Here is a 27,489-nt window from a genome sequence, read left to right on the forward strand (position 1 = left end):
TGGGTTTTATTTGCTGTTCTTTTCCCAGATGTTTAAGGTGTAAGGTTAGGTTGTATATCTAAGATCTTTCTTCCTTCTTTAGGAAGGCCTGGATTGCTATATACTTTCCTCTTATGACCGCCTTTGTTGCATCCCAGAGGTTTTGGATTGTGGTGTTATCATTTTCATTGACTTCCAGATACTTTTTAATTTCCTCTTTAACTGCTTGGTTAGCCCATTCATTCTTTAGTAGGATGTTCTTCAGTCTCCAAGTATTTGTTACCTTTCTAAATTTTTTCTTGTGGTTGATTTCGAGTTTCATAGCGTTGTTGTCTGAAAATATGCACAGTATGATCTCGATTTTTTTGTACTTGCTGAGGGCTGGTTTGTGTCCCAGTATATGGTCTATTCTGGAGAATGTTCCATGTGTACTGGAGAAGAATGTATATTCTGCTGCTTTAGGATGAAATGTTCTGAATATATCTGTTAAGTCCATCTGGTCCAGTGTGTCATTCAAGGCCATTTTTTCCTTGTTGATTTTTTGATCAGATGATCTGTCCATTGCTGTGAGTGGGGTGTTGAAGTCTCCTACTATTATGGTATTTCTATTGAAGAGTTTCTTTATGTTTATGATTAATTGACTTATATATTAGGATGCTATCACATTTGGCAGACAAATGTTTACAATTGTTAGGTCTCGTTGGTCTATAGACCCCTTGATTATGATATAATGCCCTTCTGCATCTGTTGATACAGTCTTTATTTTAAAGTCTAGATTATCTGATATAAGTATGGCTACACCAGCTTTCTTTTGTTGACCATTAGCATGATAGATGGTTCTCCACCCCCTTATTTTCAATCTGAAGGTGTCTTTAGGTCTAAAGTGGGTCCCTTGTAACCAGCATATAGATAGATCTTGTTTTCTTATCCATTCTGTTACTGTATGTCTTTTGATTGGAGCATTGAGTCCATTGACGTTTAGAGTGAGTATTGAAAGATATGAATTTATTGCCATCATGATGCTTGTAGAGTTGGAGTTTCTGGTGGTGTTCTCTGGTCCTTTCTAATCTTTTGTTGCTTTGGGTATTTATTTATTTATATATTTATTTATTTATATATTTATATATTTTCATCTTTTCTCCCCTCAGAGAGTCGCCCTTAAAATTTCTTGCAGGGCTGGTTTAGTGGTCACAAACTCCTTTAATTTTTGTTTGTCTGGGAAACTTTTTACCTCTCCTTCTATTTTGAATGACAGCCTTGCTGGCTGAATATTTTTCTGATTCAGCATACTGCCACTCCTTTCTGGCCTGACAAGTTTCTGTGGATAGGTCTGCTGCAAACCTGATCTGTCTTCCCTTGTATGTGAGGGACTTTTTTTTCCCTTCCTGCTTTCATGATTCTAGAGAGAGTATCTTTCTTTTTTTTTAATTTTTTAATGTTTATTTATTTTTGACAGAGAGAGAGAGAGAGAGACAGAGCATGAGTGGGGGAGGGGAAGAGAGAGAGGGAGACACAGAATCCGAAGCCGGCTCCAGGCTCTGAGCTGTCAGCACAGAGCCCAACGCAGGGCTCGAGCTCACAGACTGCGAGATCATGACCTGAGCCAAAGTCGGACGCTCAACTGACTGAGCCACCCAGGCGCCCCTAGAGAGAGTATCTTAAGTAGGCTCCACGCTCAGTGAGGAATGCAACTCAGGGCTTGATCCCATGACTCTGGGATCATGACCTGAGCCAAAATCAAGAGTCAGATGCTCAACCAACTGAGCCACTCAGGTGCCCCTCCATATGATTTTTTTTAAAAGTTTATTTATTTTTTGAGAGAGAAATACAGCATGAGTGGGGGAGGGGCAGAGAGAGAGGGAGAGAGACGATCTCAAGTAGGCTCCACAGTGTCAGTGCAGAGCCCAATGCAGGGCTCGAACCCATGAGCAATGAAATCATGACCTGAGCCGAAATCAAGAGTCAGACACTTAACTGACGAGCCACCCAGGTGCTCCCATATGATTTTCTTAATAACAGTTTCTTTTCCCTAGCTTATTTCATTGTATGAATACAGTTTATAATATATATAACATACAAAACATGTGTTAACTGTGTATGTTATCAAAAGACTTCCGGTCAACAGGTTATTAGCAGTGAAGTTTTGGGGGGAGTCAAAAGTTTTATGTGGATTTTCAACTGCACAAGGTAAACGTCAGCACACCTAACCTCCACATTGTTCAAGAGTCAACTGGATACTATTTCCATTCCTAGATACCCTATAATGGTTAAGTAGAAAGACTCTGCTCTAAACGTGCTTGTGTGGCTTAGCTCCATGTTCACTTTTGAATTTAAGACAGGCCACAAACTTTACTTAGGAGGTCCCACTGCAAAGAAAATAGTCTAACTCTTACCTTCAATTATCCAGTAAATTCCTCTACCTTGTACCGAGACCACTGTAGGCATTGTGCAGGAATCAGAGATAATATAAGGCAGAATTCTGGGCTTCCAGGGCTTAGAATGTAATTCAAGGGATCAAGTATATGTGTAAAAGTCTAAGACAATCAAGAGTTATATACTAGTTAATCCTTTACAAGAAGTTGTATGTATGGTGGGAAAGAGAGCTGGTTTGGAAATCAGGAGACCTGGTTCTAGTCCTGCTCTGTTGCTGGCTACTTAAGTTACTTTGGGAAGATCTTTTCACTCTTCTGTGCATGTACAGAAAGAATTGAACAGGTTACTATAAGGTCCTTCACACTTGTATGGTAAAGGTTGTGTTCAGAGGACCTCTTTGTTTTCCTGTCCCCTGCTCCCATCTCTAAGCTAGTCTGATTTCAGCTCAGTCCTAGGGACCTCCTTTACCTTTGAGTTATGGGTCAGATGATGGAGCTGACTTGAGAGGGAAAAATCTCGGCACACAAGTCCACAATTGTGCTCAGATCCCACCAACTCATCAAGGAGGAGTGGAAAGAGGAGCTCTTGGAAAGCTCACTTAACCCCAAGGAACAACTTGGGCTGGGCTTTGCTGGAGCAAAGCTGGGTGCCCGAAGCTGCTGTGTTAGTTGCCTGGGGCTCATCCATGGTGGTATAGGCTTCTGGAGGAAGAGCTTGAAGAGGAGCTGTCCAGGTGACTGCTATCCAGATACACAATAGACAATATCTCTCTGAAGCCCTTTTGCTTGATTCAGAGAGCTAAACACCCTCCACCCTCTGGCAAAACCAGTTCTACAAAGACAGGTAGCCTGTCCATAAATAGGGCTTCTGAAACCAGAAATGTCCCATTTGACATGAAAGAAGGAAAGGGTTGAGAGAAATGGCAAACAGAACTTTTTTGGACATCCACTGATGCTTTTCAGATTGTTCTTTGGAAAAATACAGAAAGTAGAGATAATCTCATAGGCTAAAATACCTTGCGAGCCTTGGGGATTAGCCTTCTCTGCTCACCTGGCTCCTTTGCTGAAAATGTATTTTAATTCCCAGCCCAGGGCCTTGAGGGGATTGCTCAGATGGCCAAGGGACTGCTTTCTCTGTTGTAGGCTGTCTTCATTTGGCTGCGTGACTGCTGTGGATTTTTTCCAGGTGTTTAGAGGAGCTGGGACCACAGTGTGTCTTAATGGACTCATATCAGAGTTAGGTTCTTTAAAGCAAAGGAATTCATTTAAGAAAAGCCCTCTCCATTTATATGAAATCAGTTTTCTTTGCAAAGTGCTCCCGGCAATTCAGCAAAAGAAAGCAGAGGGTGGTGACAAGATAACACTGTAAACAAGAATAATGGCTTTACTTACTTGGGACTCCAGACACCAGCCGCAAGGGGCGCAGCACGCGGAATGCCCTCAGTGCCTTCACATCAAATCCAGCTCCTTTCCCTCCTAGAGCATTTGCCCCGTCGGCTTTGGTGGCTTGTTCTAAAATTGCACTAAAAAGCCTAGAAGAGAAGAAGGGGAGAAGGAGCTGTCAGACTCTGAATTCTCTGAAGGAAGCCTGGGACAGCAGAGTTCGCAGGTGCCTCCAGCCTGGGAACCAGTGCCAAGGTGTGTGGGGGGGAAGGGACTGTGACCATCATAAGATGACATTCCCTCAGTGTGGGTATCACCCAAAGGACATATCCACTGTCTAGAAAGGTCTGAGAGGGGATAGGCAGGCCATTTGTAGTCATAAAGCTGTGCATGAACACAAATGGCTTTGTATAAGCTAGGTGGCCTGCATAGAAGTGTAAAGCCACTAAAGTTTGCAGTAGTGCCTCTGTCCCTTTGTGGTGTCCTCTCCCCACTCCAGGATTCCTAAAGCCTGCCCTCACGTGGCCAGGAACCGCATCCTCTTTCCTCCCCACTTACTTTCTTACTCCTAACAATTCCCTTTGATTTAAACTGGGCACAAATAAATGATAGCATAGAAACTGGTTTTGTCCTGCGGATATAAGGACGGGAAACTGACCACTGGCTTTAGTAACATGCAGACCACTTAGACTTTGAAACATCTGTTTGGTGGAGTGATGGGGACAATGCCTAATAGATATGGGTTCAAGAGAAGACAGCAAGAAAAGTTTGAGACAGCTCTAACACAACTATAATGCAAGCCACAAATTTGAGCCATATATGTAATTGAAACTTTCTAGATTAGTGCTGAGTGGCCATGTGGCTGGTGGCTACAGTATAGACAACCCTTCTGATGAGCTTTGCTGTCAAAGGTGGTAGAAGAAAAAAGATGGTTACAGGAGAGGGTGTGGAATCAAGAGAGTTGTGTTTGCTTTAATTTTTTTTAAATGTTTATTTACTTTTGAGAGAAACAGAGAGAGAGAGACAGAGGCATGAGCAGAGGAGGGGCAGAGATGGAGACACAGAATCTGAAGCAGGCTCCAGGCTCCGAGCTGTCAGCACAGAGCCTGATGCGGGGCTGCAACTCACAAATCATGAGATCATGACCTGAACCGAAGTCGGATGCTCAACCGACTGAGCCACCCAGGTGCCCCAAGTAGTGTTTGCTTTTAAATGGGAGATACAGCAGCATTTTTATATGTGATGGGAGTTATGTAACAGAGACAGGTGATCTGGCAATGCAGAAGTGAGGGAATAATTACTGGAAGGATTGATACCCTTCAGTAGGCAGGAAGGTATATCATGTACCCTGAGGGGTATTGGCCCTAGATAGGAGAAGGGATGGTTTATCATGGTTCTAGTAGGAGGGCACATTATAGCGGTACAGATGTTATCCTGATTGCACCTGTTTTCTCAGGGAAACAGGGAGCAAGGTCATCAGCTGAAAATGCAAATGAGGAGTGGGTACTGGAAGTTTGAAGGGTGAGGCAAAGGTATAAAAGAATCACCAAAGAAAGCAAAGAGTGAATGAGGAAGGTACATGTAGTAGGATTGCCAGATATCATCAAGGACCTATTTGAAGTTGGTGGTCATGAATGTAAAGTGAAACCCATCAGCTCAGCTTTAAGTTTCTCTACCCCTTTCAATGGCATAGCTTCAGGTACCAGATGGATCTCCATCTAGTTGTATTTGACTGTGGTTGGTGTTTTTCCAAATGAGCAAGGTAGATGAATAGAAAAATGAGGAAGTTGACTGTTCATGGTAGTGAGAGATTATGATGGGCTGGGCATTTAAGCTGGTTAAAAGGAGGACTGGACACAATGGGTGGAGGAACAGAGAGAATGGGACAGGGTGAATGGATTGTCAGAGTCAAAGTGCAAGAGGGAATAAGCTGGAAATATGGGTGGTATTGTTTACAGAGTGGGATGTTTGGTTTGACATTATGGGGGAGGGCTCAGTTATTACTTATGGCAGGGATAGTGGCTATAACCATGGGAGTGTGCAGCTGGAGTCAGGATGGAGTCAGGGTCGCTGGGTGGGGAATATATCAAGGAACCAAGAAGCTACTGGAGGGGACAGTAGCAATACTAAGTTTGGAGAGAATGGGAATGAACCAAGAGCTCATGTCTTCAAGGAATAGAGTCCCATAGAGGCCTACAGAGGATCCCATAAGGAGAAGTAGGGGTAGAAGTGTCTGATCACACACATTAAAACTGGAAGTTGCTAGGGAAGGGGAGGGGTAGCCATCTGAAAGCAGAAATAAGAGAAACACAGGGCCCTTCTCCTGACCTCCGGGTTGTAGAACAAGGCATTTGGGAGAGAGTGGCAATCTCTTGAGAGAATGCAAGGGAGGCAGGACTCTTGGGGGGAGTCAGGGAGTTAAATGAGAGGCCAGAGACAAAGCTGAGGGTTTAGGGCAGCACTTGGGCCATCTGCTCTGTAAATGAAGTTTTGTTGGAGTTCAACTACACCCATCGTTTACATATTGCTGTTGTCTATTGCTATTTTCTCACTAAAGTTGAATAGTTGGGACAAAGAGTACGTGGTTTGCAAGCTGAAAATGAGCATGTTGCCCTTTATAGAAAATGTTTGCTGACACCTGAATGGGCGATGGCTTGTGGGGAGCAGAGGGCACAGTGGAAAGGTTTCAGCGAGGGAGAAGGGGTCAGAAGATGCAGAGAACCATGTGGGAATGGGAACCTGGAATCTTGGGCTTTTTGTGGTAACCAAGAAAATTAGGGGAAAGAAAAGACACACAGGGCAATTTCTGTCCTTTGTACTAGAGACGACCACCAATTCACTGTCAGTAGAGTGTGTGCTGAGTCATGGCCTGGGGTCAGGGGGAAGCCCAGGTATCAGACTGGGTCCCCACATCTGGCCTGAACTGAAGACCAGGGCAACTTTGTTCTTGAGGAATAGGCTTGAGCTCCTTAAATGACTCATGCCCCAGGGAACTAGATCTGAAAACAGGGGAGGCTGCAGCTAGGGGCCTAGCTTTGAAGAAACTCAAATCCAGGCAGGGCCCAGCAATTGAGGGAGTTGGTCTAGATTAAGGATTTCCAAACTGTGCTCCATGGATCCCCTGGGGAATATCTTGGACAGCAAGGCCAGAGAAAAGTGGCTGGAACAGAGTGGCTTTCATGGGCCTTTGAGTAAGGCTTTAACAATGGGTTCTGCAGCTAAAAAGTTTGACAACACTGACTAGACCACATCTAAAGTCTTTCTTGGTCCTGTGATTCTTTCAGCTCAGCTTGGCAATTTGATGGTGTCATATGTTAGCTGGTGACATCCTGAACCCCAGGCAGAGTTGCCAGGATGAGGGGAGCGGGCTTCTTTCTCTGCAGAGAAATGTTCTTTCCACTGAAGTCTAGATTACTGAAATCTTAGAAAATGGAGACTAGTTTGCAAGTTTGTCAAACAGCATTCTAAATCCAAACCAGATTTGGTTCCTAGTATTTCCTGGAAGAAAGCAATATGCTTATTAGAGTACAAGTTGTTCACAAAATATTATTCATTGAAGGGAACAGAGGTTAGACAACTTTTTTCTCTTTTCCCTGCCCCAACTTGATGCAGACACTTTATTAAGTGCCTGATTTTAATTTTTAAGGGGTAGAAAATTCAGGAATGGGTCTAGGAGGTGTTCTTGGCTTGTAGGGACTGGTGTGTTTTCCTTGATTAGGCACTGTAAAGCCCAAACCACTGCTTTGTGCCTACCTGTCCCTAAGGGCTGGGTTCAGATGTGGATGCTTGGTCAGGGGTGGGGGCAGAATTCTCCAGGAGTTGTGTCTGGCAGTTTCCTAGCTGGACATTGGAGCTTTTTAAAAGAGAACAATGAAGCTCTAGAGGGCCCAGTGAGTCAGAAGAGCAGGGCCACCATATTGGGAGGAAGACAGGAGCAAAAGCCCCTGTGGCTGGAGTAGAGTGTCTTGAGCAGGGGATCTAGTGAAGATCCCGAGGTCCCTGGGTTGGGTAGGGAGAGGCCTCTGAAGTCCTCCCCACTTTCATTTAGTAGGCCCATCTCCCCACTGTACCAAGGAAACTCTTCCACTTTGGGAAGGAAATGTGACCGGCTTGTGGGGGGGAAGGAAATGCCTCTTGTCCCAGGACCCCAGCATGGCAATGCAGAAATGAAAGAGCAGCTCTTAGCCTGGCACTCAGGCAGCAGGCAGGCACACCCACCTGTCTCCAGGGCCAGGCAGACCCCCTTCTGATCATAGAAGGGCAGAAGAAACCTTCCCCTAAGTAGCTGCAGATGAGGAGCCCAGGGAGTAGATACTTCCCAGGAGACATAAGGAAAGCAGAGGGATATCCATTTAATGTTATAAAAAGGGCAGGAAAAGAAGGTACAGATGAAAGAGGTGGTTGAGCTATGCTCTGTGTGTGTGTGTGTGTGTGTGTGTGTGTGTGTGTGTGTGTGTGTGTGTGTGATTTTTCCAGTTAGAAGAATGGGCAGAGATAGATTGACTGATTGGTTGATTGATTTAAGGTTTATTTATTTTTGAGAGAGAGAGCATGAGTGGAGGAAGTGCAGAGGGAGAGAGAGAATGAGAGAGAGAGAGAGACAGAGAGAGAGAGAGAGAGAGAGAGAGAGAGAGAGAATCCTAAGCAGGCTCCAAGCCCAGCATGGAGGCGCACAGGGCTCAATCCCATGACCACGAGATCATGACCTGAGCTGAAATCAAGTGTCGAACACTTACCAACTGAGCCAGCCAGGTGCCCGAGGCTGAGATTTAGATTAGACAGAGAGCCCCATGGGACCACTGCCCTTGGAGAAGAGAAACTAGGTGTCAAATATGTCCATGTGTGAGATCAATGGGGAAAAAGCCCAGAGGGTCATAGTGAACCACAGGCTCAGCAACCACCAGCATCATAACTTCTGTGGCCTAAACAATCTACCAGAGGCATCTTTTTGTTTTGTTTTGTTTTGTTTTGTTTTAAAATATGATTTATTGTCAAATTGGTTTCCATACAACACCCAGTGCACATCCCAACAAGTGTCCTCCTCTGATCTTTTTGAAGAGGGCCTCTTCATCAGCCTCATGGCCTAGACCCCAGGAAGATGTGACTGAAACCTGGGCTGACTCCACAAAAAGTCTGCCCTCTGTGCTTATGGGGAGGAACAGCAAGGTGAGGGTCCAACCCAGCAAAAGAGGAGCAAGTGTCACCAAGTGTGCAACTACATGAAAAGGCCCCCCCAGGGCTCCCTTTTGAGGTCTGCCCTGTGCCTCTTGTTTCCACCTCCCACGCTGTAGGTAGGGCCATGAAGGGGGCAGAGCGCTGTATGCACTCAACTCTAACTCATTTCCATAAACATGATAAGAACATGTAGCTTCTCTGCTTAAACAAAGTTGGTCCCTGCAGGCACCCTCAACTCCTGATAAATCTCATTCCTGGGGCTCTTTTCTATGTGTGAAAGGTCCTCTGGGGCCTGAGGCCTAGAGAAAGACACTGAATTTGAAGGGATTTAGGGGCATTTGGAACAAGGCACCTCAAAGGCCTTTGCTATGGCTTACTGAGTTAATGCAAGGTGTTTGTTCAGTTCTTCTTTGTTTATCCTGGCATGAACAAAAGCAGCAAGATCTCTTAGAGCTGCATCCTCACTCTGAGTCCTCTGGAGCCAGATCTATTCCTGGCAAATCCTCCAAGAACTTTGGTGCTTCTCATGTCACCCAAATAGCCCTGATGTTAATGTGGCCAAAGTGTGTCATTCATAGGCTGCACAAAAAAAAGACAACAAAGAAAACCCCTAAAACAGTTCCAAACAACCCAAATAGCCATCCAGATGGCCAGAGACAAGGAAATAACTTCTAAATGATCTTGATTTTCTCTTGTTATTTCTTGCAGGAAAGACCAGTCAGTCCCATGAGAGAATGAGCAGTGAGTGCTATGGAGGAGTCCAGAAGGACCTATGTCTTCACTGGGATGGCACAAATGGCATCAATCAAAAATAGGCTCCTGGGATATGAGCCTGATGACATATTGACCTTGACACTGACACTGAAGCCTGTCAGAACTCCAAGGGAGTAAAAATGCAAGGTGGCCACTGTGTGACCACTCTCTGGGCTCAGAGTAATAGCAGATCAGTTCAAAGAAGCCAGCTTGTTCCTCAAGTAGGATCTGCTGTAAAGGTGCCCTCCCCTCACAAAATAGATGAGTGGTTGGAACTTCATGAACTGTGTCTTAGTAAATATTTTGCATAGCACATGCAGGCCTGTTTAGGGACAAACATTTCATAGACAGGCACCTGGGTGGCTCAGTCAGTTGAGCATCCGACTTCAGCTCAGGTCACGATCTCACGGTTCGTGAGTTCGAGCTCCACATCGGGCTCACTGCTGTCAGCCTGTCCATGCAGAGCCTCCTTCAGATCCTCTGTCCCCCTCTCTCTGCCCCTCCCCGACTTGCACTCTCTCAAAAATAAATAAATATTTAAAAACCCAAATATTTCATAAAGAATATTTTTGCAAAGTTACTAATTCCTTGATAAGGAGATCATCACTTCTAAATTTTATTTACAATTGCTTACATTGCTTTATTTTTTTTTAAAGGCATATATTGACTTTGCTTCACCTTTTGCCACAGCAAAGCATCCCTCTAGGGAAAGGCGTTTTTGGCTCTAGTTGGGTCACCCACGACCTTGGCCCTTCATAGTTCTCTGCTTTCTCCTCACCCTTTTATCTTGAGCAGCCTGTTTCCTGGGACCCTGGACAAGGCCCACTGAAGAGGTGAGAGCAGGCATCTACAGGACGGTGTGTGCCAGCCTCGCCCCACCACCATGCTCACAGGCAGGCTGGACTAACCCTGCTCAGGGATGTGGCAGGGAAACCAGTCTGAAGAGGTGTTGGGCCAGATGTTGTTGGAGACAGAATAAAAGACCTTAAGCAGAGGACTCAGCTGCATGGAGGACCCTGAGTTTCATTAAAAGCACTCAGATTCCACTCCTGTATGTGTCTGTGCACATGAGTGCACATGTGTGAGCATGTGCATGTGTGAAGGAGGTGTTCCTAGGTAAGAGCTCTTTTCCCTTTGGAGAAAGTCTGAATTCAAAGTGACTTTTAATAGATCCTCTCATCTTGCCTAGAGCCCAGTGCTACTGTGACCAAACCAAAAAGAGATACAAATACAGAAGGAAAAGGAGATATGCATTGGTTGATGGTAAGGGGTAAGGGGAGGGAATAGAGAAAGGTAGTTATACTTACCCTACAACCACAATTATAAAATCTAGTAAATTCCAGCCATTGCGGAGGTAAGCGTTGGGGTGAAAGAGAAGTCCATAGGCTATTACTTTTAAAAATGCTTCCACAGTAAAAATTATGAGAAAGAGATATTCCACTCGTTCCTAGGAAACAAAAATAGAAGAGAGAGGAAAATAGTCATTAGATTGGGGTGTTTGTAACTTCTGAACCAGTAGAGCACACAAGCAGGTGGAGAAGAATGCTGCTCCCCCTGTGGTAGGATGTAGGGGGACACTGAGTGGGACCCCCAAACCAGATTACCAACTCCACAGTCTGTTTCAACCTTAGAGCTCCAATCCACTGGGCATTAAGGTTTTTTTTTTTTTTTTTTTTAGTCTTCAAATGCCCCCTGTTAAAATGCAAATATTAGGGTGGTGGAAAAATTACACATTTTGGAGAAACATCTTATTTAGTTCATCAGTGAATGTTTCATTTCTCAGAAGAGACCTCATAATGTCTTGATCTAGAGGGAAATGATGTCAGGACAGAGGACACAGCTCAGAAAGGAGGAAACAGGACCACAAGAACAGTGTATTACAATACTGAGGTGACAAATCCTGAGGATAACAGAAGCTGCCTTGGAGAGTATGCTAATCAAGGTCTCCAAAATGACAGGACAGAAACACAACCACAAAGAAGTTGAGACACTGAAAATCTAACAGCAGCTCAAACAGAGCCAATCTGCTCATATACACTGACCCTGAATTTGAAGTCTCTGTCTTTCTTGAGAAAATAAAAAAAATCTTTGTCCAAAGACATAGACCAGGTCAGTCAAGAAAATCAGCATTTCTAGGATGGAGGCAGGCACTGGGGTGGGGCAGTGAAGGGAAAAGGCTCAGTTGTTTTTTCAAGGGTGGGAGGTAGTCTTTTTCCTCCCTCTGCCATCTTGAAGAAAGGCTTTGCATTTAAGGATGAAGCTCCTGTCCCTGGGAGCCCACATGTAACAGGACAAACTCTTTGGCTCAATTAGAGCGAGCCGACTCTGTGCTGATTCACTGGCTTCCCTCACCACTAATTGCTTTCTCCCACAACCTTGTTCCCAGTGCATAGCCTTAATGGCCCCCACCAGGCAAAGGCTGCCTGGATGCCTTCATGCTCCACTGCTCGCCTCTGCAGGAGCCTCAGCTCATCTCACACTGGAGCCACAAAACACCAGTCCACATGGCATTCAGCCACAGGTTGAAAGCCTGATTACAGGCTCCAATGGGCGCTAGGCTCAGAACCCTCGGACCTATCTTCCCATCCTCTGTTGGATCAGACAGAGCTCACCAAAGACCTCCAGGTCTCACCCACACTTGGAGAGGGGGCATCACCTGGGAAGGCACACCCCCTCCTGCCTTGCCTGCTGGGAGGGGGCTCCAAGACCAGGGACATTAGTAGCCTAATGGATAGCTCTGTGGGGAGAGGCCTGACCACACATGTGCCTGTGCTCATCCATTTTTTTCCTGATGCACTAGACTTGGAGTGAGTGCCAGCCTCACTGCGTCCAGCTTTGGGTGAAGCAGTTTGAAGTTGCAAAGTTTAAAAATGCAGAATTCTGGGCCCTATCCAGACCTACTAAAATAGATGTCCTGGCTATGGAGCCTGGAAATGTGCATTGCAGACAATTCTAGGTGTTTCTGAGGCACCCAAAAGTTTAAGAACCACTGGCTCATGTGCTGATGAAGGTCCTGATCAGGCAGTAGCTGTGGGAAGGGGATGGAGAATCCAGAATTAACGAGCACCTCAGGGGAAGACTTGTGTTTTACTTACTACCCATTACAGCATCATAAGGTTGGTCTGGGGATGTGGCTGCATGGGGTGGGGGAGATGACCCAGGAACCAATAGTAGTATGTGGGAGCCTCTGGTCTTTTAAAATTAGGTGATTTGGGGGTTAAAATATCTATTAGGACAGTGTTGAAAGCATGTTACAAAAGGGCACAGTGCAACCTGAGGAAACTTGTGTAAGGTATGTGTGTGTGTGTGTGTGTGTGTGTGTGTGTGTGTGTGTGTAGAGCTGCAGGTAATACAGGCATCTGATTGGCTGGAGTGAAGGCTAAGAGGAAGTAGGGCTGGAGAAGTTGGTAGGAGGAAGATGACCAGGGGTTTTGTGGCTACACCTGCATGCTTGAATTCTACACTGAGGAGATAGTGAATGATGGGGTTAGATGTGTATTGTAGTCTGGCACTGGTCTATGTAAGGAGGGTGGTGATAGGGTGGGAGGATTTGGGGGGAGGTGACCCATGTAGAGATCATGGAGGCTTGAGCCAAGGTAGGCATTGGGATTGGTGAGAAGTAGGTAGGTAGGTTTTAGAGACAGAAGGATGTAATTTGGTTTCTGGTTGCATATAAGGGTTGGGGGAAGAGGCAGTGAAAGAAATGCACTGCCCCCCTCCCTGAGGTTTCTAACTTGAGTGACTGTGGATGGTGATGCCTCTCACTGCAGAGGGGGACATGAGGGGAGAGACAGCAGTTCTGGACTTGCTGAATTAAAGCATTTGTGGGACATTTAGTTGGGACTACTGGTCATCAGACATACAGAATGGGGGTTCAGGAGGAGTTTGGCTGTCAGGGGAGGCCTGGATGAGGTTGCCCTGGGAAAGTGTGCAGGCTATAGAGAGGGGAGATGAGGCCGGAACCCCTCTCCATAAGCGGCAATCTCATCCCAGGAAAGTGCTTTCACATTATGGGAATGCACCCCTTTGGCACAAGTTACAGGATTCTGCTTAAAGCCATGGTGTTGGAGAGATACAAAGAATCTTAGAGGGTATCTAATCAACCTCCTCATTTGAAAAACCGGGATGCTGATAAGATCCCAGCCAGGGAGGTAAATGCTGAAGATGGGAAACCAGATTTCCTGACCCTAGGTCCAAATGCCCATTCATCTCATCTTGCCTTCTTGGGTGCCAGAGATCTCACTGGTTCCTGTTTATCTCTCAAAGACACAACTGGGTCAGAGTCCTCATGCTAAGTTGTTTAAAGATCTGAGATAGAACTGAAAAGGATACAGGGGACCAGTAGGATGGGGTCTGGATGAAGAATCCTGAGAAGGGGCAGGTGCCTGCTGCTGCAGTGTCTGAAATGCAGTCATCTGTGCTGCTGAGTGTGTGTGTGCTCTGGTGGCTGTACTGTATTCCTTCTGACCTTAGGGGCATGAATGCCCTTAAAGTTATTCCCACCCCAACCCCAAACTCAAGAAAGAAAGAAACAAAAATATAAACAAGTGAAACAGCTTGGTTGATCCTTTCAAAACATATGTTGTGTTGCCATAGAAACATCTAAGGGCAAAAATGAATGGAGTAGAGAAATGCAAAAGTTTGTCTGAAACCATCCTCTTGCTGCACTGATATCTCAGCATCTCTGGTCCTGTGAATACACACTCCTTCACAGCCCTCCTCCTGCCTGAATTCTGAAGCCAGAGCTGTGTGCTCTCCTGAATCCTGAGGGGCCACAGAGCTCTTTGAGAATGCACAATATTCAGCTTGTGAACTCGCCCTTTTTTTATGTGATTTTGGGAACTCGGGAACTTTGGGAGCCAGCCTGGAACAGACTAAGATTCCATTCCTACTGTTCTGTGTTGAGGCTGAAAAGGGTCAAAGAGAAGAGAGGATGGACCACAGAAACTATGGCGTGGAAACTCTCTGACCATCAAGGCCGGAATGGAAGTCCACTAGAATGGAGTCCCAGGGCTCCTTCAGGACCCCTCCCCCAAAGTATGGGTGAAGTCCTACCTGCCTGGGGCAGGTGTGATGACTTCGGCCTTTCAGATGCTCTGGTCTTCCTCTCTTCCTGTCACCTTCTCTTCCTATCGTATCTTCCTATCTTTCCCCTTATTATTTCCTTTCCATTTTCATCTTCTTTTCCCTTTCTTTCCTCTCTTCCCTGCTCATTTATCAGCGCTACCACTGGAAGCTGGGGTCCATGGCAATACCCATGTATGAAATATTTAGAAAAATTCAGTGGAGAGAGAGTCTCAGATCCCAGGAACCATGATGTCTTCTAAACACTTGTGGAACTAATAGACACTTGTGAGTACAGGCTATCTTAGTTTTCCACTTATCTTTTCATGTACACATATCCTATCTTTCAACTACATTATAAGCTTCTATAGGACAGAGACTCAATTATCTTTTGATGGTAATAATCTTGATTCTGGTACCACTGGCTTTTGTGTGTGTCTTTGTGTGTGTCTTTGGGTAAGTCACTTTACTTTGCTGGGTCTGTCTCATCTATAAAAGAACTAGCTAAGCATCAAAAAAATGCAATGCTGCAGAGAGCCCTAGGCTTACACAGTGCTGCTTGGGAGGAATTACAGGCTAGGGAAGGCTGAGAAAATGGGGCTTTGCTCACTGACCCCACCACCACCTTGAACCAGACCAGTGCCATTTTAACCCACATGCAAAGTTGTCCAGAGATCCTGACAGTTCAAAAGAGTCCAGAGAACCAATATGATGGGGTGTGGACAGAGACTACACACAAAAAAGAAGTAGCCATCTCTTCCTGACTAGCCTGGAAGATGTTTATTGTCTTTATAAGCTGGTTTCTTCATGAGATTTTATTTGAGAGGAGGACTCAGTGCTTTTTTGTTTGTTTGTTTTTCTTGGAACTCTGAACATGAATTCCAAAGTAGTAGAGGACTTCCAAAGTCTCTTCACAATTCTATGGCAAGTAAGGATGCCAATCCCTAGTGTCTTTGCAGTTCTGCCTAAGGCACAGTCAAATTCCAAAACATAGAAAGGAACAAAGAGTTCCTTTCCTCATTGTTCTGAGGATCACTATAAATACAAATAGATTTAATAATAAAATGATCCTTCAGTAAAGAGATTATTCATATTTATGCTTTAGGAGAACACAGACTCCTTGTGAACAGAAGCCATGCCAGGGTAGAGCTCCTTGGACAAGGACAACCATGGAGAGCCTGCCATGTCTATACACGTGTGCACATTTCTGCACACACACATGTATGGCACAGCTGGGTGATGCCCACCATCTATGTTGAACACTGTACAGCTCATATCTGCTATATAACAGCCAAGGTGTGAGAATTCATACTAAAGAGAGCCTGTGTGTATTCACTTAAATTTATGCAAGTGTATTTATTGAAGCTGCCAAGATTTCTACACCAAACAGAATTGATGAGAAGCCCAGTCATATAATTCCATCTCAGTACAAGGTGCAAAGACAAGAAACACAATAATAATGAGCCAAGCAGCACACCTTATATTCCAGATTGTTTCATAACTTAAGTACCATTCAATCTGACCTCTAAATACAGCCTCCCGACTATCTCTAATGAAGGGAGATAAAGAAACTGGAATACCCTAGTTCCTCCAGTTCTTCTCTCCTCCCTCCCTCCTCTCCTTCCTTCTTTCCTTCCTTCCTTCCTTCCTTCCTTCCTTCCTTCCTTCCTTCCTTCCTTCCTCCCTCCCTTCTCTCCTTCCTTCCTTCCTTCCTTCCTTCCTTCCTTCCTTCCTTCCTTCCTTCCAAGGGTCACAAGCATTCCTGAGTGTCTGCTCTGCCCCACACCACTTGCTGCACTGCAAGTGTCTCTTAGGACACTGAGGGACTTGACAGAATATAAGAAGCTGGAAGGACCTCATAAAAGGACACGCATGCCCCAAGCTCCTCATTATATAGAAATAAGAGGACTTGTCCAACGCCACACATCTACCTCATGTGATGAGGATTTGCATTTCCTGATGGCTGGTCTGGTGCTCCTTCTACTATAGGACAGCTGTCTGTCTGTGAGGTGACTGAAATTCTGGATTATTGTACCTATCAGGGGCTGGTGGGCACCCAGATGGCATGGCTCAAGGGTTGGTAGCAGGGATCTCCAAATCTTCCCCTCTCCTTGGGTCTCTACTGGTGCCTAGAATTCAGCCATTAGGAAGCCTTTCTTCCATCAGTGGATGAAGGATATTCATACAATGGAATAGTAGTCAGCCATAAAAAGAAATAAAGTTCTGACACAGGCTACAATATGGATGAACCTTGAAAGCATTATACTAAGTGAACTAAGGCAGTCACAAAAGAGCAAACATTGTATGATTCCACTTATGTGAAAAGTCTAAAATGGGTAAATTCAGAGAGACAGAAAGTGGATATGAGGTTACCAGAAGGTGGAGGGAGGGAAGAACTGTTTCAGGGCATGGAAAACTTTGGACATAGATAGTGGTAATGGGTGTACAACATTGGGAGTATAATTAGTGCCACTGAAGTATACACTTAAAAATGGTTAGAATGGCAGATTTTATTTTATATATATTTTACCGTAGTAAAAAAAAGAGAAGCATTCCTTCGGATCTTAATTTTCCAACTTTTAAAGGTCTCCATCTAAAGTATATGAGGTCATGTTTAAATCTGTGTCAGCCTTCACCTTAACAGGGACTAGTTTATCAGAAAGCTGACAGTGTGGTCTTTTGTGAAACCCTAGACAGATGCCTGGGGCACCTGGATTGGGAAGAAGGGGGCTGGGAAGGGAGGTGGGAGGCCCCTGAAGACAACTGCTTCAATTTCACAATTCTTTGAGGGCAGGCCCTTCCCAAGGGCATTATATAGAAGCCTTATTTAGAAGGTGCCTGGTGGTTCAAATAGTCTAGCCTTAACACTCAGGACTTCTAGTAAAGGAAGGAGGGACAGGACAAACCACTTAATAGTCTAAGAGTAAAGCAGCTTTGAAAAAAATTTCATCTATTTATTGAGGGCAAGTAGCAATTGAGGCTGAGTGAGCTGAAAAGTGTGCCAGTGTCATTGGTTTTATAGTAGTTCAGTTTAAAAAAAACAAAAATAAAAACTCTCCTCCAACTGGACTATTTTTCCATGCTTATCCATGATGCTAAATTGAAGAGACTTACCCACTTACTAATTTCTCAAGTTCACATCTTCCTACCTGGAGGCCAGCCTTGCCTCAGCTGCCCCAGCACAGTTCCAGAGCACCAAGCGGCCTATCTCAGATGTTGGGGAGCTGCCTGTCTGTTCCTCCTGGGCCCTTCACTGCCTCTATCTCCAAGACAGCATCTCTGTCCATCCTTGGGTCCCTTCTGAGGCCGGCCTTCTCAATGTAATGCCCCATAGAGCAGAGACTGGCTGGCTTAAGTTCTTTATCTGGTGTTCAGCATGTGATCAGTACAGAGGGAACAGTCAACCTTTGTCAGGTGCTGCCTGTGTCACCTTCTTGGAGTGCCCAAATGGCATGTGGGCCAGCCTCCTACCCACAGCAGGAGTCCCTCCCTTCAACCTCCTCCATCTCACGCTGTCGTTTTCTTATAAGGTGGCCCATCCTTAACAGGGCAGCCCTGGCTGTCAGAGTATGGCCAGTCCCTTCCTCTCCCAAAAGTTCACTCTGGCTCAGGGATATTACCCTTTCTTTGGGGGTAATGGAGTGGAGAGGGTGACAGATATTACCAATCAGGGTTGAATTACTCCTGGGGACAATGGGGGATTTGCTTAGTGACCTGTGGGCTAGAATGTAATTTACCAAATGGAGGGTTGGGCAGGAATGGCCTCAAAACCTTCATAAATGTCCACTTCTTTTGAGGAGTCAGACCAATACCTGGCCCAGGGAAATGGACCCTGTCTTTTCTGCCTGTCTCCACTGCCCATCTCCATCTAGGCCTCCATCATTGGTTGGATATTAAAGGAGCTTCCTAACCCTTCCCATCGATATCTACACTGGTTTACTGTGTAAAAACTTTCAACAGCCCCCCTCTGCCTTAAAATGGAATGTAGCCCCCTTCGCCTGGCCCCCAGGTCTATCACAGTCCAACCCCACTTGCCCCTCTGGCCTCATCCTCAGCCACCACCCTGAGCTCTAGCCACACCAGAAGGCTCACCACATTCACACCAGAAAGCCTGTTTACATGCAACTCTCTTCTTGTCCTGACAAGCCCCACCCCTTTCTCTACCTGACAGACTCCTTCTCAGATCTAAGCCAGCTCCAATGTCATCACCTTGTCTGGACCTCTTAACCCTCCCTTGCCTCTTCTGCCCCCAGTGGGCTGGAATATCAGTCCCTCCCGCAGCTGTAGCACCTTTTCTTCAGATAATAGCACTCACCACAATGTGTGTGTTTTCTATGTGTTTCTCCTCTCCAGGGGCAGAGGGCCTGCAGGGCAGAAGCAAGTGTCTTTGTCACCTTTGGTTAAGAAGTGTCTTTAAATGAAAGGAAAAGTGACAGAGGAAAGAGGGCTTTGGAGTCAGACACACCTGGGATCAAATTGTTTCTCCATGATCAGCTACATAATCTTTCCAAACTTTGGCTTCTTAACAGTAGAGTGGGAATAGTGGTAATTATGAGAAGCAGAAACCAGAGTCATCACTCAAATGGTAGCTGCTGTCATAACTGTCATCCTGGCACCTGCACACAGTAGGTGTTTTGCAACATTGTGAAGTGGACGTCCCTGCTCTTGAAGACTTTGAGCATCCTCCACTGAGGTCCTGGCTCTGCTTGTTTCCATGATGCCCTGCTGGGCTGCTGGAGTGGCCAGCAGCACTGGTCCTGCTACTTCTCCTTGTTTCCTCCCTTGCCCTGGCCTCATCACCTTTCCTGGCTTCTAAGAAGGTAGCACAACTCACTTCTGTGCCTCTTTGGATCTTCTTCAACAGAAACTAGAGACTTAGTCCTCACATCTGCTTTCTATTATCAAAGCAAATTAAAAACAAAACCAAACCAAAAACGTCTCTGTTTGCTGGGTTCCAAGTCTTCCAAATGTTTTTTCCCTAGCTCCCTCCTTAGTCCTGAGATCTACAGTAATAGGTTCCATTCTGTCTAAAGAAACTCCCAGCGCCCTATCTGTGAGCATTTCCCTCATGTCTCTGGGAACCTGACAACACTTTGCCTCTTGAAGTGAATTATTTCACTTATGGCAGACAAGGATGAAGGATGATAGTCAGTGCTCCCACGGATTTCGGAGGTTTGCGAACCATGTTGTAAGCATCACAGTGATAACTCATCAGGTAGTACTTTACAGTTTAGATGGCACTTTTCTTTCTTTTTTTTTTTTTACTTATTTTTGTTTTTTTTTTTATTTTTTTTTTATTTTTTAATATATGAAATTTACTGTCAAATTGGTTTCCATACAACACCCAGTGCTCATCCCAAAAGGTGCCCTCTTCAATACCCATCACCCACCCTGCCCTCCCTCCCACCCTGCCCTCCCTCCCACCCCCCATCAACCCTCAGTTTGTTCTCAGTTTTTAACAGTCTCTAATGCTTTGGCTCTCTCCCACTCTAACCTCTTTTTTTTTTTATTTTTTTTCCTAGAAGGCACTTTTCCATACATTTTTATCGTTGAGTCACATGACATTTATTTATTTATTTATTTATTTATTTATGAGAGAGAGAGAGAGAGAGAGAGAGAGAGAGGAGAGAGAGAGAGAGACAGAGCATGAGTGGGAGAGGGGCAGAGAGAGAGGTGGGGGGGGGGGACACAGAATCTGAAACAAGCTCCAGGCTCTCAGCACAGAGACTGACACGGGGCTTGAACTCACAAACTGCGAGATCATGACCTGAGCTGAAGTTGGATTCTTAGTTGACTGAGCCATCCAGGTGCCCCAGAGTCACAAGACCACTTTGTAAAATGGGAAGGGCAGGTCCTTTCTTTCCCTTTATTCCTCTTAGTCCCACTTTCCTTTCCTTCTCAAATCACCACCATCACCATCACTACCACCACGTCTGTCATCTCACCACCTCCACCACCATTATCATTATCACCACCTGCACCATGATCACCATGACTACCTCCACCATAATCATCATCATCACCACCATCACCACCTATACCATCATCAGCACCACCATCAATACCACCACCTCCACTCATCATCATTACCACTGCCATCACTACCCCCACCATGATCACCACCACCTCCACCACTACAATTATCATCACAATCACCTTCATCACCACCTCCATCATCATCATAACCACCATCATCACCTCCACCACCATCACTATCATCATCATCACCACCTACACCACTACCATTATCATCACCACTGCCATTACCATCTGTACCATCATTACCACCATCTCCACCACCACCACTGTCATCACCATCCCTACCATCACCTTCATAATCATCATCACCAGGACTATCATCACCTCCACCACCAGTATTATCACCACCTAAACCATGATCACCATTACGACCTCCATCATCATTACCACCATCAGCACCACCACCACTATTATCACCACCACTGCCATCACACCTCTAGTGTGTTCACCATCACTACCTCCACTACCACCGCCACTCCTCCCTCCTCCACCACAGCACCACAGCTGCCATTAACTTGAGTCTGAGCCTGGATGCTTTAGTTATAATAGTAACTCTGCATGATAGATTAAAAATATTTTCTCCATTATATACATGAGGAGACTCATCAAAGAGATTTGATAATTTTCCATAAAGCCCTTCAGTTAGTAGGCAGTAGAGCTAGGACTGTAAGTTTAATGTTTTTCCTATTGTTTGTGGTTACAGAGATAGATGGACTCCCCCAGCTCAGCTCTCAAATAACTCAGGACCCATTTATCTGACACCACTATGAGAATAGGAAGTGTGTGGGGCTTTGTTGGGGCTATGCTTAATGGTTTTTGTTTAAACCCAGCAGTGTGAAGCAAGTGCTTAGGATGCAGAGTCTGTTTGGCTGGTGGTGTGAAGACATGTGGCCAAAGATGCTGGCTGTAGTATGGACCCTGCATTCTCTTCCCACTCCTAATCAAACCTGGTCACTACTTGTGAGGAGCACTGTGGCCATAAACCAACCACTAGTCTAACCCAACAGAGATCAGTCTATTCCTCTCCTCCATCCATTGGCTATAGAAGGGGCATGTGACCCAGCCCTGGCCAATATGACATGAAGGGAAATTTTCTGGGATTCCCCTAGAAAAGATTCCTCATTGACTAAAAGGGAGAGAGAGACATACATTCATAAGAGCACTATAATCTCTTTTTTAGCTGGACATGTTCATGTATATGTAGATGAAGCCTGGAACCATGGCAACCACCTAGGGATCATGAGGACTACTCGTTGAGGACAAGAGCAACATGCTGATGGTGGCAGATGGAAAAGGGGGAAAGAAATGGAGTCCTGGATAAAGTCATTGAACCAGTGAATTAACTTAACCAACTTTGGTACCATCCTAATTTGTGGCTTATTTTATATGAGATAAAATTTCTTTATTGTAGAAACCATTTCAAGGTGAGTTTTTAAACACTTGCATCTGAAAGCACCCTTCCTGTTAGGCTCTGTTTGCTATCTCTACACATCACTCCTCATTCAACCTCTTTATCCCTCTGCTGCTTCAGTGCTTCCACCCCTTATCAGCCATTTGGGCACAGAACTAGCTTAGTCTCACTCAGCCAGGAAAGGCAAGAGCTCATAAACACTGCGAGACAAATGCTCCTCTGTCTCCTGGTTAGCTCTCAGCCTGTGTGGGAGATGCTTATTTCAGATTATGGTCTCAGACTAGAGCTAGAGAGCTCAGCCCAAGTCCCCATCAGAGAGTAGCCTGTGTAGTTCTGTGTTTAGCCTTGTTTCAGCACAGGGCTGTCGAGGCAAAGGACATGAAGCATAAGCATTACTGTGAGGCAGTAGCATTGCCGTCCTGAAAGAAGTTGGGTGGAGGCACAGAGGAGCCCCTTCAACACCCAGCACCAGAAGCCTGGAGATGGAGGATATGGATGCACACCTTGAATTTCTCTCTCTACCCTGGGTTTTTTTCCCCTCAAAGGATGAAGAAATTTCTGAGCAAGTAACTTTTCAGAACTTCACTTTATCATGCCACATCCTTATTCCTAGTTCATTAGGTCCCAGCTTTTTTGCTCGAATCTTTCCCTTCCCACATATATACCTTGTCTTCTCCCAACACCCACCACTCAAGTTAAGATGCTACTTTCCCACATACCTAGTTCCACTGGATTCCTCTTCCTATTAGAGGGTTGCTTTAACTTCTCTACGGCTCTCAATCTCCTTTTTCTGTGAGCCCTACAGCCTTATGGGCAGTCATCTGGAATTTTTGCATCTGGCTTTATGGTATTTTTTATACATTTTCAGAATGTGGCAAATGTCTTAGATATCTCTTCCCCCATCAGGAATGTGAGTGCTCTGAGGGCAGGCACTATGTTACAATTTCCCTGTGTCCTCCACAGAGCCTTATACAGGGCCAGGGACTGATGGCTCACAGATCCCTTCAGAGGACAGCCCAAAGGACACCTAGAGGACATTGAGGTCAATTTTGCAGCTGTGGCCTCTCTCACATGCTGCACTTCTTGCTTTACAATGTGCTTTCACATCTCCTGCTCATCTGCTCCCCAGACAGTCCCATGAGTCAGCAGGCTATCTGTCACCCAGCACTTGGTATGCAACTCCAGGGAGGAGAAAGGAGGAACTCTTTCTCAACAACCTTGCCCTCTGCCCCCATGAAGACACATAGCATCATCACTATGAAGAACATGTACTGACAGGCCTGCCCTGAAGGGCACTGAGACTAAGGACCAGGATTGCAAAGGGTATCAGACTCTGCTCTGCCCTCCAGGGGCTCATAGTCAGGTGAGGAGGCAGGGAGGGTGTGTCTGATGGAGAGGAATTCTAGCACAGGGTCACATCTGCTGCTTGCCAAATGACTCCTCCAGATAATAAGCAGATTAAGAATTTAGAGAAAAGGTAGATTTCTAGGGGCTGGAGGCTAGCATATGTGGTATGAGCTGGGTCTGAGGGGTGAACCTTGGGTGCACTGAGGTGATTTTCATATGGGAAGTGTAAGTTCCCTCAGAGACACAAGGAGGAGACTTGAGCTCCTCAATTTTTTTTAGCAAAAAATTCTTTTTGCTAAAGAATTTGCATTGTGGGAGACAAAGCTGGAAAGACAGCTAGGGTTTAAATTAAGGCAGGTCTCAAGTGACAGGATAGTCTGTACTTGATATGAGGGTATTGTCCCTGGGATTAAGGTCTGCAGTGACTTGAACTGATGACGGTTTGTGATCAAGAGGTGATATGTGCCCCTTGTTTTATGGAAGATATGTTTTAGGAAGACAGATATGGAAAGCAGTCCCTAGACAGATTAAATTCAGGAGACTCTGCAGTAGTTCAGGAATGAGGTGATAACAGTTTGAACCACAGAAGGATGGAGCCGTGGGACAAGAAAGGCAGTGACAGGTTCAGAAAACACTAGGATAGAAGGTGGGCCGTGAAGCAATCATCAAGCATGACATCAATGCATGTCTGGAAGAATGACATGGAAAAGTGAGTGTCATGGGCAACAATAGAGTCCAAAGCAGGAGCTGGCCAGACCTAGCAGAGTGGCCTGGGCATGTCACTGGGCTGTGGTGTCTTTATGCACTAAGTGCCAAGTTTGGCCAGATCATCTACACTCCCTTTCCTGCCTCAGGCATAATGCAAATTCCACGGCACTGGCAAACCCTGAGAATTTTAGAACTCTCACAACTATTGCACCTTAGCCAAATTGTTCACATGTCATATGCCTCCATTTCCTAGATATAACATAGAGATAGTATCTTCTTATCGAGACTCTTTAAGGACCAAGGGGAAAAGTATGCTAACATGTTAAACAGGAAATACTCAAGAAATGTCTCTCTCCCTAACCCACCCCCCCACCACCAGTGGTTCTAGAGATGTCACACAGACATGATGAGGGGAAGCCACAACATCCAAGTGGAAATGTGCACAGGTGACTGAGAGGATGGTGGGTCAGAGCTGAAGGTGTGGGTTTGAGAAGCCATCTTTGTAGATGAAGCTGTGATAGTTATATGCAATCTGTGATTAAAGAATAGGGCCAAGTCGATGGGAATAGAGGCTTAAAGTTCAGGCAGGGGATGGTGGTAAGAGGGTGGCCCAGAGAGATATTATCAAGACCATCATCATTTTTGTCACATCCATGTATGTTTAGTATTATTTATTTACTTAATACTTATGCTTTAAATCAACTTCCTTTTCTTTTTTTAATTCATTTTGAGAGAGAAAGAGAGCTCACATGTGGGGGTGGGGCAGAGAGAGAGAGAGAGAGAGAGAGAGAGAGAGAGAGAATCCCAAGCAGGCCCTGTGCTATCATCATGGATCCCAGTGTGGGGCTCAGATCATGACCTGGGCTGAAATCAAGAGTTGGATGTTTAACCAACTGAGCCACCCAGCTGCCCCTCAACTTGCTTTTCTTATACAGACATTTAGGAAGGAATTTTTTAAACTAGAAGTATCCCTGCTATTGCTCACCAGCCACCATGAAAGGTGACAGTAAAAAGAACTATTAAAAGTGCTTGTCCATGTACTACCCAAAATAATTTCACATGTCACCCAGGGTCACATGCCACACTTGGGGAAAAACTGTGCTCTAGAACTGTCCCTTGAAAGGATCAGACTGACTCCTTGTGGCTTTAGAAGGCAGGAGGAAGGAAGCAGGACTCATCAACAGACCTGACAGGGAGGCCGATTTTGTCTCCTAGGAGAACTCTTTAGAGCTGGTGTTTTCCAACAGTGGGAAGGGCTATCTCGGGGTCATGCACCCAGGCACAGGGGTAGGTCACCTGTGGGTGTGCATTCAGGGGCTAAGCCTTAGGTAGAGCTAGTCACATCTCTTCCAAGGTCCATGATGAATGGTACTTAATACCACGAGGTGCCCTCACATCTGTGAGCAAGAAGGAAGCAAATGAAGTGAGTGAATGAATGAATAAGTGAATAAGTGAATGAATGGATGAATGGGTGGATGATGGATGCATAGAGGCAGAGAAGGGCTATTTACCACGCAGGCATGGGTCTAGGACCGTACAGTGTTTCTGCCATTTTAGCTGGCCCTCTCTCCTCCCCATCCACATGGGCTTGCCCAGGCCTGAGGCTGCTCCACATCTTGTGGCCTCACAAGAGCATCACCTGAAGGAGGCTGGCTCTGGCTCCGTGTGCACTGGATCCACCAGAGTGGATGCCTTTTCTGCCTCAGCTGCTCAGCCGATATCCTGTGCTGAGACAGGCGAGCGGCACCATCGATCCAGGCTCCTTTAAAACCGACAGGCAAGGAAATGAAATGCCCACCATCAGCAGCCTGGCCACGCTTCCCATATGGTTCAGAGACATTAGCATGCACATCAATTTCTGTGAACAAGAGCCTTGTTTGCGCAGCCAGCTCCTCTGGTGCTGGCTGCTGGGCAACAGGGATCCTCCCTGCCTATGTGGCTTCTGGCTCCTGCCCCAAAGGGAACACTTCCCTCACCCAGCCTCTGTTTCTGCTTTGTTTGCCCCCTTAATGCTCTAGTTCTATACTGGTGGCTTGCCTGGAAGGCTTGGGAGGACACCAGCTTTGTGGTGTGCAGAACGCATCTGGGCATGAAGCCTTAGGCTGGAGGGAACCTGGAAGCTTTTTGGGTCCACTGCCTTAGTTTTCCAGATGAGGACAGTAAGGCACAAAGAGGGGTAGTGACTTGCCCAAAGCCACAAAGTTGCATAATACAAATGACATGGTAATAACCCTCATTTACATGTTTTTTTTTAAAGCACATTACATCTATGCCTTTTCTGATCTACTGCATGCTTGCTCCACTATCTAAACTTCCACAGCACTTCAGATAGGACCAGGACCATGGCTGGAGAACCATGCTGGGGGTAATATCCTGCCCTGTGCTATAGCGAATTGCGAGCACATCTTACTCCCTCCATCAGATTATGCCACTGGACATCAGGGCCTAGGCTTCATCAGTGCATCAGCACACCTGAAACAATGGCAGAATATTGGCCACAGAACCATAAGGACTGGATTTGCTGCTTTTTACCATGAGTCCTAGGCATAGCACTTTACCTTTCTGGGCCTCAGTGTCCTCAGTTGTAATATGGAAATGATAAAACCTACCTCACAGAGATGTGGTGAATTGGAAATAAAAAATGTAAATAATATGCATTAAGGCCTTTTGTAATTGTCAAAGTGCTATACAAGTATGAGTTATCATTACTATAAAAATGAGCAAAAAAAAAAAATTCCCTAACATGTGAACTGAGCAGTAGGAAGGACTGAGTTCTCAGTCAAGACAGATGCATGCTCAAGAGGTCAAACAAGAGCACCATGAAGACCCCGGGAGCAAGGCCCGTTGCCCCACTCACACTGACACTCACCTCTGGCCTCTCTCTGATCTCCATTAGCCTCAGCCACCCATCCTCCACAGCACTGGGGTCATGGGGTGGAGACTCACAGACTTCTAGAGCAGAAACTGAACCCCACAACATTGGAGCTACTTCCCCAAGCTGCTAGAGCAGGTCTTCTAGGTTGGCCATCAGGATGGTGATTAAACTACTTTCATTCTACAGACACTGATGGCACGTGGGGCCATGGAGAATCCCAGGGCAGCAACAATGCAAAGGGATGGTCTCTGCCCTGTAGGAGCTCTTGGTCCACCTCCTGCTCTGGGAAGTCTGTGAGTTTAGGCCTGACGTCCGTGCCTAGCCTCTCTGTTGACCACATGCCTCCCAAAGGGGGCTAACTTGCTTCTCTTCTAAATCAGGCT

At 45.7% G+C, this 27,489-nt stretch overlaps 1 protein-coding gene across 1 annotated transcript in view; it reads right to left on the bottom strand.

Moving 5' to 3' along the window:
- The window catches only part of CACNA1C (calcium voltage-gated channel subunit alpha1 C), a 664,490-nt gene that overhangs the window by 247,259 nt on the left and 389,742 nt on the right, over positions 1-27,489 (bottom strand). Inside the window, exons 4-5 of the mRNA XM_081796086.1 lie at positions 10,970-11,109; positions 3,744-3,883 (exon numbers count right to left, since the gene is read on the bottom strand). Of these exons, the coding sequence (XP_081652212.1) occupies positions 3,744-3,883; positions 10,970-11,109 (280 nt within the window). The remainder of the gene's footprint in view (positions 1-3,743; positions 3,884-10,969; positions 11,110-27,489) is intronic.

Source organism: Panthera onca, chromosome B4 (genome assembly GCF_046562875.1).
Source record: "Panthera onca isolate mPanOnc1 chromosome B4, mPanOnc1 haplotype 2, whole genome shotgun sequence".
Taxonomy (NCBI): domain Eukaryota; kingdom Metazoa; phylum Chordata; class Mammalia; order Carnivora; family Felidae; genus Panthera; species Panthera onca.